Source organism: Phoenix dactylifera, unplaced genomic scaffold (genome assembly GCF_009389715.1).
Source record: "Phoenix dactylifera cultivar Barhee BC4 unplaced genomic scaffold, palm_55x_up_171113_PBpolish2nd_filt_p 000143F, whole genome shotgun sequence".
In the NCBI taxonomy this organism is placed as follows: Eukaryota; Viridiplantae; Streptophyta; class Magnoliopsida; order Arecales; family Arecaceae; genus Phoenix; species Phoenix dactylifera.
In genome coordinates, this window is record NW_024067698.1 from 963,438 (window position 1) to 983,569 (window position 20,132).

Below are 20,132 nucleotides of genomic sequence, written 5' to 3' on the forward strand. Positions count from 1 at the left end.
AACAGGTGGCGCTATTTTTGTGTGACCAAAGCACAAAACCATTTCAATACCATTTCTAAGCAGTCAACTAGAGAGAGAGAGAGAGAGAGAGAGAGAGAGAGAGAGAGAGAGAGAGAGATGGAGGGGGTTTGACCAGGCGTCTTGTGGGTGAGCAACCTGCCCCGAGCCTCACGCCCTCAGCGGGCGTTGAATTCTTTATACAAATCACGCTCCCTGGGCCTCCATGCGCCCACACGTGAACCCCCATCCCGCATGTATATATAAACAAATTATTTATAGCCTCCGCCATATAGAAATAGAATAGCAAACGAGAAGCAAAGGCAATTACGAAAAAGATGGAATAGAGAATCTCCTGAATTGGACTCCCATAGTTTTAGCCGTTTCCAGGGCGGTGTTGGGTATCCGCCCTCCGTGAAGTAGTTGAGGGAATCTCCGGAAGAAATTAAGAAGAGAGAGACCGCTGAAAGCGAGAGAAATAAGAGGGAAAGATGGGCAGGATTCCGTGCTGTGAGAAGGACAACGTGAAAAGAGGTCAGTGGACCCCCGAGGAAGACAACAAGCTCTCCTCCTACATCGCCCAGCACGGCACCCGTAACTGGCGCCTCATCCCCAAAAATGCTGGTACGTACGTGCACCCTTTTGCACTCGTGTATGCGTTGCATCGTACCATGCACTTTGTTACGTGATGATTTTAAACTGCCGACTCTCTCTTTCCACGCGACCAACAGGCCTCCAGCGATGCGGTAAGAGCTGCCGGCTCCGGTGGACCAACTACCTCCGGCCAGACCTCAAGCACGGCGAATTCTCCGAGTCCGAGGAGCAGACCATTGTCAAACTCCACTCCGTCGTTGGCAACAGGCAATGCCCACTACCTTATCTTCGTGATGGATATATGACGTAGGCTAGCGGAGCCATCCGCAGTCTGAACTATTTATTAATATTGGTTCATCAATCATGAACTTCCAGTTCAGCAGATGGCTGCGGTGATCTAAAGATGTTGGCGTTTTTACAATGTTTTGGTTCATCAGGTGGTCGCTGATAGCAGCTCAGCTTCCAGGGCGCACGGACAACGACGTCAAGAACCATTGGAATACCAAGCTCAAGAAGAAGCTCTCCGGGATGGGGATCGATCCTGTGACGCACAAGCCTTTCTCCCACCTCATGGCAGAGATTGCCACGACCCTCGCCCCACCCCAGGTGGCACATCTCGCCGAGGCCGCCCTCGGCTGCTTCAAGGACGAGATGCTCCACCTCCTCACCAAGAAACGAATCGACTTCGCTGGCCCAGCGGCACCCGCGATCGGCACTGGCGATCCGCGCTTGGCCTACAATGCTGCTGATCCGACCCCCAACAACGATGACAAGGAAGACACCGTACAGAAAATCAAGCTGGGCCTATCCAGGGCCATCATGCAGGAGCCCAACAACGGCAAGGCTTGGGCCATGATGGGCCCAGCCGGGGAGCCATCGGATGCCCTTGCCGGGATGTGCGACATGTACCCGACAGTGGGTGATGGCTTTCGATATGATGGGACAGCCTACGGTAATGATGGCGATGGATCAGCATGGAGCCAGAGTTTGTGCACCGGAAGCACCTGCACTGGTGGTGCGGCAGAGCAGCAGGGTGGCGGGATGCAGGAGAAAGACGAGGATGACGACGGCGAAGAGGCCGAGGGTGGAAAGGCTGCAAGAAAAGGGGATACCAGCATGTTCGCTTCAGACTGCGTTTTGTGGGACTTGTCCGATGATTTGATGAATCCCATTGTGTAAAAAAGAGTGGTCAAACTCAGGAAGATGACTTAATGGAAATGAATAATTGGTACAAGATAGTCTGTAAGTCGGTATTACAACAGAACGATTTATTTTGTAGACTGCAACAACATAATGAATCTCGAGGCTCTCTTTTCCCCTTTCTAACAGCTTCTATTGTAATTTTCGAAGGGCTCCAATAGAACTAAGCAAAGTATGAGGAAGAAGATGTGGTGTCTGCAAGAACCTGCAATTTCAGATATTTAAAAAATTAGAGCAAGAAAATACTGAAATTTACCAAATTATGTGTGCATGCAAGGATTTTTTTTTTTTTTTTTTTTTGAATGATAGGAATTGCACATTGATTCAAACCATTAGGTATAATCTACCATCTCGACAGTGCTTGAACGCCAAAAATTATATCAGTTGGAGTCCAACCGTCTATGCATCAAATGATCAAAAAAAAATATATTGTTTCATGTTATTTAATTTGTCCATTTTTCAAACTGCTTGATGCATAAGCTATAGATCTCCAAATCAAATAATTTTTTTTTATGTAAACAGTTTATAAATAGTAAATCATATCCAATAGCTCGGGTTGTGATCATTATTGTCTAATTTAGATCTAATCGGATCTAGATCCACTCTACCGGATCCTAGTTTCTCTCTCTACACACATATTTATATACATACATTTATAAATGTATGCAAGTGTGTGTGTGTGTGTGTGTGTGTGTGTGTATTTATATATGACAAAATGTGCTTGCCTCCAGTTGCTCCTCAGTAAAAGCATCCTTATGGATGTTCCAAGTATCTGCATGAGTTCGGCGAAACTCTGCAACTGCTTTTGTAACTGCAGATTTGATTGGGGAAGGCTCACCAATGAAGCGGGCAAGCAATGTAACATGATCCGGAAGCCAGCTGCAAAAGTATTTGAATTAGAACATGTCTCCATCGTCATCAAAAAAGCTCTAAATTTAACTGTGATGTAACTTCAAAAAAAAAGGACAAGTTGGATATCCATGAAATTGGAATGAAAAGGAGCCAATGACATGAATCAAAGGCAATGTCATGTTCCATGCAAGCTTAACGAATTCTTAGGATTTTGTTGAGGGCATTTTCTCTAGGGGAAAAAATCCACCAGTCTAGTGGAGATGGTTTCAGACCAATATTCAATTCATAGCAGCCTTGAGCACCCAGTACAGATTAGAAAGCTCTGCAATATTTTCCAAGTTCCATCGTCAATGCAATTTGTTACCCTGCTGTTCCTTTCCGATCACCATATGCTCTTATCAAGATGGCAAAAGTACTCATGAGATCTTGTTTCCAACAACATACACATATCTGATCAGTTTAAACTTTAAATCATTCACTTTTCTATTCTCCCTCAACTGGTTTCCAGCTGGAAAATAATTAATCAAAAACGATGATGCAGCCTCAATTAGGAAAATAATCTACAAAGTTTATACTGTGTATGTGAATACAACTCTAATTAGCGCTGTAGCTGGAGTAGCCATCCCTACTCCCATCCTCAAGCTGTGTGTTTGATTCTAGTTTAGCACAAGACTAACAACGAAAAGAACTCCATACTCATTCAACCGTGTGGTTGAATCTTGTTTAGCAGGCTGACCAAAGTGGGACTGACAATGAAAATAACTCCAGCTATTTTGCCAATGATATTTTCATAAGAGCCAGTTTGGCCCATGCATACGGATAGTTCAGAGTTCAGACACTAATACTTCTTCCACCAAAAGGAGTCATGCTCTTCATTTCAAACACATACCTGGGCATGTCGTAAGGAACTGAAAGCACTGATGCAGCCAAAGCAAGGACAGCACCATGTATAGAAGCTATAGATAGACCAGAAGCCATTTTCCTGCAGTTATAACTTTTTAGTCAGTTAATGTCAAACAATGTAGGGATTTTAATCAATTGAATGCATGAATCCATGAATGTTTTCAGGATAGCGCAGTTATATGATTCAAATATTAGCATGCAGCTGGTGTGCTTCTTTATGCAAATGTTTATGACATGCAGTTCTGTCCTTGTCCGTAAGGACCATAACCCACGTCAAGTTATAGAAAAATTGGAAAGCTGAGACTCATGGAAGACAGACACCCAAATCTTGTTTAAGAGCATGATGAAGACCTTTGCTTTCGTTTCCTGAGAATTGATTGTGCTTCTGCATATGATTGATCACGAAAAGTCCTTGACAAGTCTTCATCTCCACCCTTCATTAAGCTTGCAAGAACCCCAGCAGCATGCTCCCTAACCTAAACTTGTACAGAGTTACAGAAGCCAAATCACAGTAATAGGCTAAATTGTTTTAAAACAATAATAACAGAATTACTTGATCGACAGAAAATAGAAGTTTATCTTGTATCAGAGATGCATGCAAGCTCATGTCTTGCAATGCCGTTAAGTTCACCAAAACATTCTTTCCAGAATATAGAGCTATGTAAACATAGGATCAGAAATGAAAGTAGTCTAAAGAATATACCCCAAGAGGGGGCTACATATCAAATACATGTGTGTTGTTTTATTTACCACAAGGCCTTATAGCAATAGTCATCAAAAAGAGCAGGATTGTCTTTAACATCTTATCCTTAAAAAATGTTGCCATATTTCTATTTGAGAATGATGGCAGGAGATGAAACATCAAAACACTTAATAAATCTCTAAAAGTTACATTTGCTTATCGGAAGGTACTGATGGATTATATTTTAAAATCAGATGGACTTGCCTCAACTTGGTTGTCAACAAGTAGCTTCTCGATACATTTCCAGATTTGTAATTTCTCTGAAACTGACAGAGTGAATGTGTGCCTGTTACAAAAAGCCAAAACAATGTCAGAATAATTGCAGTTCAGTTGCCTTATTAGCAAGGTAATTGTCTTCTTTGTATACAGAATTGAGCTTTATAAAATACAACCTACACCCTACTATTGCTGCACATGTCGACAATAAGAGGATAACTGATCTAAAGAGGTCTGTCTGAGGCTGATCACCAAATGTGAAACCTCTTCAGATACAGTAATACAACTCCACAAGCACAAGTTTTTATTACAGGGAGACAGGGAATAAAAGCCACAGTTAATAAAAATGAGAGTAGATGTAAATATTCTCTTACAATATTTTTTTGAAAAAAATGATGATAAGAAACCGTTAGTAAAATAGATTGATGTGTCAGGAGGCAATTTCTACAAGAGTTTGACAATGAACTGAAAACAATAGTAAACATTACATATGAAAAATCTCAAATAGTGAAAAAAAAGAATTTTGAGAGAAAAATGCCAAACCTGTACATAAAGGTGAGAAGATATGTGAGAGCTGCAGATCTGGTTCGCCAATTAGGATCATTGACTAAAGAAAGGATCACTGAGACAGCATTTTCTAAGAAAGGCCGAGGTAATATCCTCCATTTTAGTAATTCAAAAGCTGCCTTAGCTAATGTTGACAGGTCTTTATTCGATGTTTCCTGCAAACATGTGACAGCAATCATTATGCAATATGTACCAAGCAATGATGTATCATGCAATGATGTTCAGCAACCAAAGACTCAAAAACAAAAAGAGTAAATTACACATGAACTTATAAAAATGTAAATTCAACACTCAAAATGTGCTTGAGCTTGGCACAACTTCCATCAAGTTTAACATAATGCTGAAACATCCCAAGGAATCAGGCATCACTGATCAGTTCTTGGATATAATTGTGAGAGACTACAAGCTGTTAAGCATGGCTACTGATATTCTATTGCTCTTTAAGGGTTTCTGGGCTACTATACACTGGATCCTGTGTGACCAGACCTTAGCAATATGAATTTCTGACTGACTTAATGATGTAAAAAAAAGTTGCAGCCAAACAACCAATAGGGGTATATTGATAGTTTGGCCTCAAATGGTTGTTGTCCTAGTATTGAGAACAAAGAGGAGGATCTTCTGCCACTGACCAGAACATACCCCGTCTACCCTCATTCCATTATTTCTCTTTTTTCCTTTTGTCCCTCTACATTGTAGTCACAATCCATCATTCAGCCCCTCTTTCTTTACTTTTATTCTCTTGTATACTTACCTTTTAGGTCCTCCATGGAAGAAAACTCCACCAGATACCTGCAAGCTGATCACATATATATGGTTGACTTTTGCCTTAAAGAACATTAAGTGCAAATCATTTTATCCCATATTGTTAAGACCACAAGCCCTCACATGGTATCAAAGAAATCATAAGTCAATAGCAGAATATACCGTGTCTCGAATATGTATATTCTGGTCAGCCTGATCTGAAACTCTTCACTTTCTTCTCCTTTTTTCTTTTCCCAACTATGTTCACATGCGAGGCTCATGGTGTCTAAGAACATTTCTTCACTTTAAACTATACAGGCAGAGGCAGCTATGAAGAGAAGGGTGTGCAAATATAGTCCTGAAAGTGGTCAGATATGTTCTCCTATGCTTTAAAGTTTTGAAGATTATGTCGACCAAAACAGTATTCTCAATGATGTTACGGAATTGCATGGTTTAAAAATATGCAAACAGGTGGCTATTTATTTGCTGAACTGACTTCTGCATACACTGCTTCTAGAATGACTTGGGACACAATAGTGCTGTCTAATTCAGCTGAAGTCAACAGTCCACAACAGTCATTTTTCTCAGGGAAAAGGGAGAAAAATATCTAATTTCTCTTTCTCCAAGTGAAGATCTATTTAAAATTTTAAATATATATAAGAGGCTTTGAAGACATTTTTGGAATATGGCCCCATATTAACTCTAATATTATGTTCCTTAAAACGGCTAAAAAGATTTCGGATATGCTAAAATGGTTTTGTTCAGCATGAACCTTGAAGGAGAGCTCATGGAATGCTATGCTACCTGGATGGGTGTTGTTTAAGGAGCTAAATCTTTCAGTTCCTAACAAGACTCAGAAAACAAAAATAAGAGTTCAGAAAAGCTAAAAGCACATTATTAGAGTCCAAGATCCTATTCCTTCTAGTAGTGAAATGCATCTATGAAGTATATGATCAGAGACTTACCATCTCTCTAAGTATAGAAAAACTTTCACGCAAAAGAATCCCTATTATGTACAGCGACCACAGCGATTCAATCAGGAGACAGGCATGGTATTCATGGTGGTCATGCAAGTGGTTGTGTAGTTGTGGGACAGGCTGCAAAGACCAGTGTATGTACTATGGGATTTCTGTACCAACAAAAGATACATGTGGGATCCACACGTCGAACAGGAAAACATCTTCACTTAAAATCGGGAGCCGGGAGGGCAGCGAAGCCAGTCTTGTGGAGCACCTTCCTTCAGTTAAGGTGTGAGCTAGGTATGCGTCTGGCGCTGGAAAGCCTTCTACACATGGTATGCTGTACCGATCGGTACAAGTCGGTACCGGGCGTACCGTACCCGTACCGATGGATACCGGTATCGGTACACCAGTGTCGGTACGCCTGACGTACCGCGTACCGTACCATACCGACATTCGGTACGCTTATGCTAGTACGGCACCAGTACGGGGTTCGGTACCGGTACGGCGAACCTTGCTTCTACATGTAAAACCCACTGCCAACATGAGGTTGATTGTTGCAAACAATCAGTCAGATTCAGTGGCAATCTCTAATTGATGCTTTTCTAGCATGTCCTTAAAGTGAAGAAATGATAACCTTATCAACAAGACTTCACTGAGCTCCAACATTGATGAAAAGCCATCTTCTCGTGTCAGTCTACCACCCTCTTCATGGGCAACCTAGCTACTGATTCAGGTAAACCATATCTCCCATCATCTGGTCCCTCCCCTTGGATCATTGACCTTTCAGCATTTGATCATATGATGAGAGATTGCATAGTTTTTCATCTCCTAATATTTCCTGCTTAGTTCATGCATGATTTTAGCAGTCCGGTGATCTACTGAGATTGCTGGTGTTAATTTGCACTGTCCCAGTCAGCAAATCAAAATTTCTTCTTGATCTTCTTTTTGATCAAGTTGATCGAGTCCTTAACCCACATACTATGCATTTCAAGTCTTCAAGATGAAAAGGACACAACTGGTGGAGGATGTACTCTGGAAGGACTTTATTACCATAGTTAAGGTTGGACAAGAACTTGTTACACCACATCCATGCGTCTGTATAAATGTGAATACCACCCTTTGGGGCATCATTCACTTGAAAAGTTGAAACATCTTGCTCCAAGTTGTCTTTTGGGTCATATGGGGGGCATTGTCTTGGAAAACATTTCCTAGAAATGAATAATGTACAACTTCTTTCTTCCCCAATTCAAAATAATGCAAAGCAACCTCTTAAAGTTCAATAATTGCTTTGATTTTAATATGACGGTATCCTTATTGGTGATTACTTACCAAACAAAATGGAAGTATTTCATAAAAAATGAAAGAGAATTATTTAATATATTCAATCCCTTGCATGATAAAATCAATTTCTAAATTAATATCCACATTATAACGTTACATAAAAAAGATGGCAGGCATTATAATGATGCAATCAATAATGCAAGAAAATAAAGATCAGCTAACTTTCAAAAAGTCCATAATCTTCTTGTCCCTACACACAAGAATAAAATGTGGAGTAGGAAAAACACCGCATCTTTTTGACCAAAAACACATAAGTTATAACAGTCTGAGGCTTCACTGACAAATTTTTATCTCATTCTCATATGCCTTCTGGTATTTAAAACAAGGATAACCATAAAAACCTCTCTTTCCAGACCTCCTCTCTTTTCCTCAAATGGAGCTTGGTTGCATATGCTTTGATCAAAGTTTGGATCCAAAATAAAAGATTATGACTCTAAATTTATTATGTGCCTCTTTCATGGTATTTCTGTTCTCCAACTTGATAATTCACACCATTCTTCATTACCTACAATTTTCAGAATGTTCTTAAAATAATTTTAAAAAGAAACAACAATATGTGTGAGAGAAATGCTACTTCTGCATCAAATAATCAAATCAACAGGCTCTCATTAATCTGTTTTCATCTATTGTCTGGACCTCCCCAAAGAACTTGAATTTTTGTTCAAATGTGTTTTAAAATATGCAGAACACAACAATGAGAGTGTGTTATGAACTTATATGCCCCAACATGTGTTTGGGCAGGGAATAATTAGCATAATTATGCCCTAGTAGAATTAAAACCATCCACTTTCTTGCTCATAGATGATCATATCGTATATGTTTTTGTAATCATATACGTGCATATGTGTTTGTGGATACACAGCATTGATAGAATAAACCCAAATATGTCCAATACATCTAAGAAGTATCCATGCAATACCAGTGCAGTGTCTCCTGCCAATGTCATGGTATTAAAGTCTGGCAAGGAAATGATGAGCTGCCAGTAGTATCCATGTATCAGGGAGTTGAAGATACGCAATCCTAGGCTTAATTTAATGTCTGACACTGATTTTCAAAATTAAGCTTTAAACCATTTTTTGTAGATGAACCCAGGGAAATAAATAAAGAAAGAAAGTTCTGAAACAGTGTTATGGAACAAGGTGTAAGAGTATTTTGATGTTTTTCTTACAAAAATTAACTATTGGATTGTATCAATGAATCTCTATTATTTTTTTAAAAAAATTAAGCAATAGAAAGAAATCACTCATATAAGCGAAAATCTGATCCTCAAAAAATCTATAAGCATTGATTGATTGACATAAACTGATAGCAACTGCACATCAAAACCTTACAAACATGAAAGATAAAACAAAAAAATGCAATTTAAAAAGCCATAATTTTTATTGTCAGTTGAAACTGTGCTGCAGTCTAAATACCTGCAATGAAATAACAGGATAAATTAATCCAACAACTATATCCAACAAAACAGAAGATCTTCCAGATTTCAAAGATGAGATTATGAAATGGAACATCTGCAACAATAAAAAAGAAAATAAATTAGTTTTTTTACTGAAGCAACTGGCAACATGGGGTTTCAATTACAAGGAAACATAATCAAATGAAGTACCGTTTCCATCGTCTTAACATCTGCTTTGGCCTTCGAATTTGTGTAGCCATTTTCATGAATCAAATCTACCATCGAATCTATTCTGTCAGATTGATTTGCACTTTGGATATTTCTAGCTAATTCAGAAGCTCTCTCCATTAGAAGTTCGGCCCAATTTTCCTTTTGAGGTGACTCAACCATGTCAATGTCTCCTTCAACCTCTTGCAAACAGGTTTGCTTGGATGTTGCAAAAAGCCTCTTGTTTGAACATACCACAGAAAGTGCAACACCAATAGATTCTCTAACCTGCCTCACATTTATAAATTTTAGAAGAGAGTAAAAGAAGCATAATAATAGACTAAAAAAAGACATTCCTTAACAAGTGATAAGTAATTGTAGCATGACCAATTCATTTAACGTCAAACATATATTTGAAGAATATATTTAAGGTCCAGAACGACAGAATTGATCTCTGATACACATTTTAATTCATATATATTACTGACAATAACGGGCAGTATCTTTCACTAACTATTAATATACATTCTGCAGCTTTGACTTGCATCCAGCAATAACTAGACAACAAAATTAACTAAACTGCATTCTAAAATTCATCTAATAAATTGAACATTAGTGATATGAAAGCTTAAGAGTAAAAGTTCAGACAAGAGGGTAGAGGGAAAAGGTGTGCCTTATTGTACGATATGGTGTCCAAACCAAGAAATCTCAAAATAAAAAATTAGCCACACGAATGTCAGAAGTTCATGAGCTCCACATTGTAATAAGCCTCAACAAATGGATCGTCCTTGAAGCCCAGGCATAAAAAGAATAAAGTGAAGCAAGAAATTCTTAACAAGATACATGTATTGAACTCCTTATGTCAGATAAGCAAATCCTTCATTATTCAATCAGATGCTTGTCTGCATTAGATGCAGAGGTGAAGAATTTGCATCCACTCCAAGTCACAGCTTGGACTACAGGTTGAGCCATCTAAATGGCCATTTATTGCAATTGTCAATATATGAATGTGATTTGCTATGAGGGCAAGCTCCTATGTCTGTGCCAACAACCTAAATGTCCATGGCCAGGAGGTAGCCACTTCTGACATCAAGGACCGTGCATGAGTTGCCATGAGAGCAAGTCAAGAATCAAAAGGCAAATGAGATCGTTTAGGCAATAAACCAATATATTAGAATACCGAGCATCCCATATACAATTATTATTTAAGAGTTTCTAAGCCAGACTCTAGAAACAGCAAGATACCTAGATAAGGACACATTAGAGGAACTACAAACTGGGGTTATGGTATATATTCCAAGGTCCCTTCACTGCATCAGTCATTCAGAATGGAATTTTATCATAGCACATCCAGGAGTGACACTCCGAGCAATCATATGTACATCCCACGTCTAGATTACCATAGGTAACCTTGACCAACACAGTGCAGAGAGAGAGGGGGGAGAGGGGGAGGGAGGGGGAGGGGGAGAGAGAGATGGTGAGTAAAGTGATTCTTCAATTAAAGGTCCCTTGAGCCAACAGCCAATTCTTGGAAATCCTTTATCGGTTTATCCTAATACAGAGGAACCTCGCACCATATAGGAAAAATCTACAAAGGAAAAAGCAGTCAATCTTACCATTAGAGTTGATTCGCACATTAAGGCTCTGTTCTATTGCCAAGAAAATGAAGAAAAGGAAAAGTAATCAACAGAAGAAATTGGGTGGGGGTGCAAAGAAAAGAAAATCAATAATTTTCTCTTGCTTGGTTAAGGTAGCAAAATGGCAAGGGCTTCTGTTAACAATGTTGCTATGATAGGGTAAGTTATCCTGATCCACTAGCTTTCTGTTATCCTGTGTAAAAATCACCATTTATAAGAGAAGAATAGTTTTTGGCTTTCTAATGATAAGTTTAACCTTTTTTCTTTTTATTTTTCTCTCTGTTAGTTTCATCTCCAAATGTTGGACCAGAAGAATCCTCTCTTACAAAATTTCTTCTCTCTCTCACATAGCAACCAAACAGAGACTAGTCCTAGGAATCAGGTAGTCTCTGTATCTCACAAATCAAATGCTGTCAGTCTTACATGCAGCCATGGTGACATCTTCAGGAATGATTTAGGAATTGAAGACAATTACTCATCTGAATCCTTGCAGCTGTTTTGTTGCAATCAAGTGAGAAAAATAGGATGATGCACAGAAATTCATTTAACCACCCCAACAACGCAAATATACCCAATGTCATGATTTGACAAGCTGCAATTTGTGCCATGTCTGCCGATGCTTAAAAACCTCAAAGAAAAAGAAACTATTTAAACTCAATAAACATTTCCTAAAGTAAATCTTACTTGGGCAGATGGATGAGTCATCTTATCCAGCAACTCTTCCAGAAGCTTATCATGGTATTCAACCTCTGCAGTAGGCATTCTAGGTGGAGAGATTTCAATGAGTGCAACTGAAAGGAAAGAATACCTCTTGGCCACCACATTGCTCGTCATGGTTTGGGGCAAAGGTCTTGCCAAGCAGTCTAAAATTCTTTGCCTCAGAAGAGGAATTCGTGCGCCATATTTTCCTTTTCCCGTGACCGCATATCGAATGCATGCTGCCCACTCTGGAATAGACTCCACAGATGGTGTTACCATGATATTCTGAAGCTGAAGCATCATCCAATTGTCCCAGGCTTCCAACAGGCCATTAACATCAGAATGAAGTAACCCAGCCATGACTTCAGCAGCAACACATTGCTTTGCTCTCTCTTTCGCACTAGAAAATTCTTCAAGTGCATCCTGAAGCACATTAAGAACTGGTGCCCCACATTCTTGTATGAGCCGCTTAAAAATCCTTGCGAAGTTAGAGTAAAAGGTGTCATTTCCCACAAGAGATATCCAGCTGGGGGTGCGTGGCCATGATGCTGAGAAGTCAAAATAGAAAAAAGTGATTGCTTTATCTGTCAGGCTCTGAATGGATGACACTCCTTGAGTCCCTTTAGAAGCCGAACTCTCAGTATCAGTTACGTGGACATGGGAGAGGCTGTTTAGAGTCTCACTGAAGAATCCCTCCTCCCTTAATATCTGATTAAGTACTCCTTCAACAGATGAAGCGTTACTTTCTTTAAGATGATCAGCGCAAAGTTGCTGTTCCTGGCCGGATATTTTATGTGGTGTTCCTTGTAATAGGGTATTCAGAGCAGAGATTGCCAGCATTCTTGACTGAGGAAGTTGACTTTTCAAATTTCTTAAAAAATGTCCTGATATGAAACAAACCTTCCATCAGAGTCAGAGATAAAGAAATGCAGTATCGAAATAGGTGCAAGTCGTTTACAAGGCAGAATAAGCCTGAACTAGTTTTTTAAAAAAACACCAAGGTGTAAACATAATATCAGCTATTAATCAATCAATTTTCAGACATACAGACCTGCTGTTTCCCCAAGAATTTTTGAAGGCAATTGTGAATCACTTCTAGAAGCCAGAGTTAATAGAAGCAGTACTCTGTTAGCCATCAAATTATACCTGAAACACAATTAAAAAACATTATGCGATATTCCCAGAATTCAAGACGTAAACAAATCCAAGTGTATGCATCACTAGAGAAAAATACAGGCAAAAAATGTGACTACATGTGAGTAACAGGTGATACTTGAGAAATACATAATTGTGCAAATTAACAAGCTATTTTGAAAATTATGATTATGATATATTTATTCTTCTGCATGCAAAATTCATGAGAAGTAGATTCAATCTATACCGCCAGTGCAAGCCAGTGGTGTCAAAACTCAAGGAACTGATCTGAGAAAGCAAATCTACAAATTCCGGCCTGTCCAGCTGGCCATCTGAAGTCTTGAAAAAACTCCTTGATATTCCAGAGAAGTGGATATTGTATTTGACAAACAGCTGTTGAGACACCAACATAGTCAATATTTAAAGATAAAATCAACATCTATTCATTATTATTATATACCTCAGTAATAGCTTTCTGAGCTTTCAGTGATTCATGATGAGAGCTTCAAAAACAACACAATAAAAGTTGGATCAGAACTTCAGATCGCAATTTTGCATAATCATGAATTCATGATACAGTTGGACAGAAAATAAGCAAAATTAGAACAATTATCAAAATAAATAGAAAAGATTACCTTGCCAGAAGGCCCATGATAAACGAAGAGAACGAAACTGCATCCTGTTTATAACATAAAGTAAAGATCTGTTACTGAAGACAATAAGTACATGCACAATACATAGACGTGCATTTGACTGCACAGTCACACATCTGAACACCAAACCACTAACCTACCCACAGGCATACACACACAAAAACACATATATAGCGTGGGTGGGTTGCAGGGTGGGTGAAGCAAACATATGAACGCTAGTGGGTTACCGTTGTCAAATGCCGGATAACAGTTTGCATTGCAAGTATGGTGCAAGTGCCTAGTACTGCATGTTCTGGTGCTTTTGGATCCCGCAAGTTCCCCGTTAGGGTGAGAACACACTTAGCAATCAATGCCGGCCAGCGTTTGAGCAACTTTGAAAGAGACCTTCCAGCAAGGCTAAAGGTTTACAAAAATGCAATCAGATATACTGAACATATAAGGAGAAATGAGGAGGGGGGTAGGCACTCTATTGCAATTTACAAAAGTACACTAGCAAATCTCTCATGATACAATTTTTTTTTAAAAAAAAAAGAATCGCCACTGGAAACCAATAAAACTATGCCTTTAAAACTTCAAATAAAAAAAAGTCACTTCTTTGTTTCTGAAAACAGCTATTATACAGAAGGAAGAAAATCAAAGGCACTTATTATCATGAAAAATCACTCAATAATTAAATCAAATTCTCATTAAAAAAAAAAAAGCTTAAGTCACCAAACAAATCAAATAACGCTCATCAAAAGGAATGCTTTATTTTCAATCAATAATGGTGAATAAGCTGTGCAGTGAATAAAGCTGTACAGTGATCTGATCTTTCATCACACATGCTGTGTTTTCTTTTCTACAATCAATAAAAAAGTGTTGGAAATTCAAAAAACATGCTACTGAAAACCTATAAGATCAGATCACTGAAGTTGACTGACTTATAAATAACAAAGATATAATCCACTGTTGAACTTACGAGCGAACTGTTTCATAGTTGTGCAAAGAGAGATCTAGAAGATCCTCCATCAGAATAATCGTGTGCTCTGAAGGAGAGATGTTGCTATCTGTACAAAATTTACGGTATGCTGATTGCGAAGATCTCCATGTATTATGCATGTATGCTTTGTCAATAAGTGCCCACCTGGGCCTGGAAATACAAAGGATAAATGGCCTCTTAGAATGTGAAAAATGATCATAATTTAATGCTCTAGTCAAACGACACACCCGAGGTCCGTAATCTTGATATCAGACACCATACCGGTACATTACTAGTTCGATACAGTAAGGTTGGTACGGTATGTACCCTATACCAAGATAGCTCTCAACCATTTTTTTCTCACTTTTTATTATGGTACCATCCGAATCTAGGTGGTACAGGTTGGTACAGTATGCACCCGGTTTTCATGTAGTACTAGACGATGCAGCGCAGTTCTGTTTAGTTTAGATCGGTACAAACCGGTTCAACTCATATACCGAATCAAACCTCGATACCGGTACAGTCCATATGAGTCAGTATGGGTCAGAATGGCAGACCTTAGATATACCACATATTGGCAAGAGGAGTCCTCACCTTTTCTTTCCTTGGGCATGAGAAGAAACAATGAAATTACATGGAGGCTCAATTATAGCAGCAGACTCCAACTTCCAGGCCTGAATGTGATTCGACCATTCTTCGTATTCCAAGCTCCCTATAAGCACAATGCCTTGTGAAGTCAAAAACTCTAATGAACAACTTGCAGAACCCCACAATGTACTTCATTTGGTTGCAATGTTCATACCAAAATTTGCTAAAGCATCCATGACACGAATAATAAGGATGAGAAGTATGCTATCATCTGCTCTTTCTTTCAGTAGATATCTGTCAAACATGTAGCAGCTAATGAGCTTCAAAAAACGAGAAACAAGACTAAGAAATACCATCAGATATCAAGCATTACTTGCAAGCTACATGTATATGCTGAGCAGCTCTCTCCCTCATTTCTGAACTACCAACAGACGAGCCAACTGCTCCTGCAATTAAAAAGTTACTGTGATCCATATCTTCAGTGCCTTTATTTCTGTATGATGGGCGCATATCCGGCAAGCATGACATCACGCCTTGCAATGAAGAGTAAATGCGCAACAGCGTCACCTTCAAGTGTTCCTTCTCATCTCCTATGCAAACAATTGCATCAATAATTAAAGCAACAGTTGCAGAAAAGCAAATTCCCATATGATCAATCAAGTATCAGAAATTAAACAACTTTCATGTTAGGAAAGAGCCTGAGCAGTAGACCAACACATGGAATCTAACTGATTTAACAATAGTGAATAGCACAGAATATTGTACTGCACTAAAATATTAGACAGGTTTATAGCTAAGCTTAGTCAAAAATCTTCCTGAAAATTTTGTGGTTGCTTTCTTTTTCATGAACTTAGCCTTGGATGGCAATTAACAGTAAATCCCAAAAGGTCAAATCATACATTAATGGGATAAATCCTTATTTCTAAGGTAATGTAATTCCTTGAAAGGGGGAAAAAAATCCATGAAACACCTAATGCATTATGCACTGAAAGAAAACAGTTCGTCAGGATCTACCCTTTAGTAGGATATGCCAATTGGTTTTCTTTCATCAATTCAACAATTGCTGACGAGAAACCTTAAAAAGAAGAAATGTACGTTACATTTACCTGCCTCAGAATGCACTTTGGTTTGACATAGTCTGAGAAGATCATCCAAAGCAGATTGAAAATGAAGACCTAAAAGCTCATTTGCAAAAGAGAGTTCGTCTTGACTTGGAATGTGCCACTTGGGGAGAGAACTGAGCTTCTCATTTTTTTCATTCTCATAATCCTTTGAGCAAACCCAGTCTTCCAAAACAGAAGAAACAGGCTGACAAGAGAAAGGCCTACACAACCAGGAATATCTTCAGTATGTGGAAACAATGACTAGTAGGAGAAACTGTTTAGTCTGCATGAATACGCAATGAATTATGATATAAAATAATAAATTTTCAGCATACTTGTACTGATCAATGGGGTAATAAAGGACCAGGCTTCCAAGGAGAGAGCGAAGGACATGATCACCAGCTCCATTGACCTATCATTTGTAAACTAAATCAGTGTTATCAAAGTTCAAAAGAACTCTAAAAAAGATACATAAAGAAACCAAAAATTAGCCAAGTACAGTAGTCAGTTAAGAATGATGCAGCGTAAAATTAGCCTAAAACCTTCCATGATGGAGCCTGAAAAGCTGACGCAATTGCTTCTTTCAGTTCATCCCTGTAATGAAGTAACACAGGACCCCCATAACTAATGGTTATTGCCAAAACTTTTAGATGGTACTCAAGTGCTGTTTCCAGGGCTGGTGAAAGTGTGGCCTGCAACTAAATGAAGTTCACAACAGATCATTGAGCAATAAGCGGGGCATATATAACTATGTGGTATAAAACAGACCTTGGTAGAAGATGATGCACCAGAAGCTCCTCCACCAAAACCTGAAACTGGTGTTCCTCTTAGCGTGGAGATTATAGTCATTAAAATCGGTTTAATAAGCTGGATGGCTGCCTCTTCTGGATTAGAATGAACACAGGCACAACATAGAAGCCCAACCTCTGCAGTAGCTCCAGGAAGGATGTTTGTGTTGACAAACTTGGAAATTTTCTTTAGTGACTGAAAAGTTCAAAAAGAAAAAGGGGTCTATAACATGGAAATGATCCAAAGATGGAAAAGAAAATTAGGGAAACTAAACAGCTTGAAGCCTTGAACAGTCGTATACAATAACAAAAACAAAAACCTGATTAAATAAAGCTTTGGACAATTTTCCGAGCAGGATTTCCAGCATGCAAAAGTAGAATGGACTGTCCTCAACAAGAAAAGTTCCTGATGTTAACGAAGTCTGGATACCCTCAGTCCTGTATGATCCATAAAACAAAGATGTGTTTAAGCAGTGAGGGATTTTATCTATAGATGAACATTGAAGAAGCACTAGCAAAGAGTAAACATATCCAAATCCATGAACGCAGCTACTCACAAGACATTACTTGGCTCCAAATGTTGAAGTAGAGAAAATAAGCGACAAAAGAACTCATCTAGCCATTCTGATAAACTGATGGTTTGTAGGAATGCATGCCCATCATCACTACCACCCACCATAGCTAACTGAAATACAAACAAACAGTAAGATCGAACATATCCATGCTAATAAAATGGTATCCGTACAGCATGAATGCTGATACTCACATTGGAAAAAACAGAACCAATTAATTCCATGGTCGCTAAGGTTTTTGGCGGATCATTAGCATCCATACCAAGCAATGCATTGGACAAAGAGATTACTATAAGATCCATGTATGCATCAGCAGTATCACAGCCATCAGTTTGAGGGGGAGCAGAAATAGAAGAGAGAAAAAGTGAACGACCAGCAAACGCCACTGATGTGACAGCAGTTTTCAACTGGTGAGTAGCTGTCATCTTGTTCAGAAACAAAAAACAGAACTCAGCTGGAATCAAAGAAAAAGTTCATAAAGAAGAAAACCCTCAAGCAACTTATTTTTGGTCTTGACAAATCTAGATGGTTGTAATAAATTAAGTGGTTGAGCAATAAATAACTAGAAATGCTAAATTCTTCTAGAAAACCAGTAAACTTGTCAGTTGCAGTGGATAAAAGAAGAAATACTTACAGTCTCTAAGGCTAGTTGAAATCTGGATGCAATAAATGAAAGGACCAAAGAGGACTCCACATATGACAAAATTGAAGTTGCAACAGCAACCGTTTCAGCAAGAGATTCATTTTTGCTATACTGACCACGATCAATTAATTTCAGTACCACTTTGACGAAAGAAGCTCTTTCTAGATTTCCCAAACACAAATCTGCCCGCTTGCTATCACTTGTCTTACTGCATATATGTAATTTTAATCAGACAAAGTTATGTCTAGTGAAGTAGTGAGGATTATAACTATCTTGCATCAGCATCTAAATTGAATTCTTACAGCTGCTCATCCTGAAGGCGCTTTTGGAAGCTAATTACCAAGTGCCGCAAGAAACGCTCCAATGAGGAGGTCCAGCGACCTCCATTAGAAGGATGGTAATATCTACAATGCCAGAAGACTGTCATCATTTATTCTGAAAGGAAGTGATATCACAAAGAGCATCCCTTAGTAAGTGAAAAGTGATGTGAAAGAGGTCAGAAACAAACTGTTCTAATAGGTTTGCCAATCTCTCGAAGTACACTTGAACCAAACTACCAGGCTTCAAGAGATAAACCTGCAATAATACAACGTATCATATAAATTAACAATTTAAAACATACTATGTGATTTTAATAGAATTTCAATTATATTCCTATTTCCTTATGATGGACTCATGAACCCTTAGGACAAATTAATTTGGCATAACAAAAATACAAAAGTTGTCTTACAATTGACTTTGCTATAGCCTTAGCAGGCATGCCTGTCTTGCTGGAAAACAAGAACCTCGTATTCCTAGGAACCTCTAAAGGGAAAGGATATGATCCATTCCCATTTGATACAGGAACCTGAGCACACCAAAATAGTATAAAATTAGAGCAGACAAATCATTTCAGCCTATGCGACCACGATTGAAGATGAACTGTAAAATGGCAAAATACTTAAAAGTGTAGCTAATTATATGAAAAGCCGATTTTACTTTCTAGTGTTAACTCATACAATTGGCTATCTTACTAGATCAAAGCATTCTAGATACCGGACCCATATTGGTACCCAACCTGTACATCTCTATCGATACCATGATATGCTATACCAGTCGGTACCGGTCAGTACCGGGCATACCGTACCGGTACTGGTACTGATACACCAATGTCGGTATGCCTGGCATACCACATACGCCAGTGTCAGTACGGAGTCTGGTATCGGTACGGCGAACTTTGATCGGTACAATACACACCCAGGTACTAACACTCAGTATGGAAGGTATACTGAGTCTTGGTACCCTACTGCTATGGTAGGGTATTGCCCTATTTCAAGCAGTGCAGTCTGGTACAACAAACCATGTACTAAATACATATAAATTGCTAGAATAAAAGAATCCAAGAAGCATTTCAAAAAAATAATAAATTAACTGAAAAGCACAATAACAAAACAACTAAATAAATTACAAAAGAAATATAGAATGTGAAAAAGCATGACATGTAATCCAGACTAAGATTTACATTATTCAAATGTTTCTAGGTATGGCTCCAATTAACCACTAGATCTTGGACTTTCTTGGTCCAACTTGTAAAAGAGATGCATGATACAATAGGAACAAAAGCCAGAAGACTATAATAGAAGGAAATGTGGCTATATGT

At 38.7% G+C, this 20,132-nt stretch overlaps 2 protein-coding genes across 4 annotated transcripts in view; one reads left to right on the forward strand and one right to left on the reverse strand.

The window, feature by feature from the left end:
- The first annotated feature begins 314 nt into the window (after window positions 1-314).
- On the forward strand, window positions 315-1,805 carry LOC103724313 (transcription factor MYB80). Its single transcript, XM_008815536.4, has 3 exons — window positions 315-621; window positions 729-858; window positions 1,029-1,805. Exons 1-3 carry the CDS (start codon window positions 489-491, stop codon window positions 1,768-1,770), a joined length of 1,005 nt encoding a protein of 334 aa, XP_008813758.2. The 5' UTR covers window positions 315-488; the 3' UTR covers window positions 1,771-1,805.
- Window positions 1,778-20,132, reverse strand: part of LOC103713784 (proteasome activator subunit 4) — a 29,728-nt gene continuing 11,373 nt past the window's right edge. For 2 of the 3 annotated variants that reach the window (XM_039116886.1, XM_039116888.1), the window contains 29 exons: window positions 19,224-19,340; window positions 19,002-19,069; window positions 18,796-18,897; window positions 18,485-18,701; window positions 18,045-18,275; window positions 17,836-17,963; window positions 17,599-17,716; window positions 17,259-17,474; window positions 17,033-17,188; window positions 16,826-16,902; window positions 16,494-16,711; window positions 15,761-15,977; window positions 15,602-15,681; window positions 15,394-15,511; window positions 14,800-14,970; window positions 14,069-14,237; window positions 13,824-13,867; window positions 13,649-13,691; window positions 13,436-13,581; window positions 13,106-13,200; window positions 12,040-12,938; window positions 9,722-10,006; window positions 9,531-9,626; window positions 5,048-5,226; window positions 4,493-4,574; window positions 3,898-4,022; window positions 3,533-3,625; window positions 2,517-2,670; window positions 1,778-1,996 (listed from right to left, as the gene is read on the reverse strand). In XM_039116886.1, the coding sequence (XP_038972814.1) occupies window positions 1,955-1,996; window positions 2,517-2,670; window positions 3,533-3,625; window positions 3,898-4,022; window positions 4,493-4,574; window positions 5,048-5,226; window positions 9,531-9,626; window positions 9,722-10,006; window positions 12,040-12,938; window positions 13,106-13,200; window positions 13,436-13,581; window positions 13,649-13,691; window positions 13,824-13,867; window positions 14,069-14,237; window positions 14,800-14,970; window positions 15,394-15,511; window positions 15,602-15,681; window positions 15,761-15,977; window positions 16,494-16,711; window positions 16,826-16,902; window positions 17,033-17,188; window positions 17,259-17,474; window positions 17,599-17,716; window positions 17,836-17,963; window positions 18,045-18,275; window positions 18,485-18,701; window positions 18,796-18,897; window positions 19,002-19,069; window positions 19,224-19,340 (4,686 nt within the window). In that variant the 3' untranslated portion in view covers window positions 1,778-1,954. The remainder of the gene's footprint in view (window positions 1,997-2,516; window positions 2,671-3,532; window positions 3,626-3,897; window positions 4,023-4,492; window positions 4,575-5,047; window positions 5,227-9,530; window positions 9,627-9,721; window positions 10,007-12,039; window positions 12,939-13,105; window positions 13,201-13,435; window positions 13,582-13,648; window positions 13,692-13,823; window positions 13,868-14,068; window positions 14,238-14,799; window positions 14,971-15,393; window positions 15,512-15,601; window positions 15,682-15,760; window positions 15,978-16,493; window positions 16,712-16,825; window positions 16,903-17,032; window positions 17,189-17,258; window positions 17,475-17,598; window positions 17,717-17,835; window positions 17,964-18,044; window positions 18,276-18,484; window positions 18,702-18,795; window positions 18,898-19,001; window positions 19,070-19,223; window positions 19,341-20,132) is intronic. The other variant, XM_039116887.1, reaches the window with a different exon arrangement.

Excerpts from the sequence above, each read along its gene's own strand:
- LOC103724313 (XM_008815536.4), top strand. The coding sequence starts at position 489 with ATGGGCAGGATTCCGTGCTGTGAGAAGGACAACGTGAAAAGAGGTCAG. Across the intron at positions 622-728 it reads CCTCATCCCCAAAAATGCTG|GCCTCCAGCGATGCGGTAAG; the intron begins GTACGTACGTGC and ends CGCGACCAACAG. Across the intron at positions 859-1,028 it reads CACTCCGTCGTTGGCAACAG|GTGGTCGCTGATAGCAGCTC; the intron begins GCAATGCCCACT and ends TTGGTTCATCAG.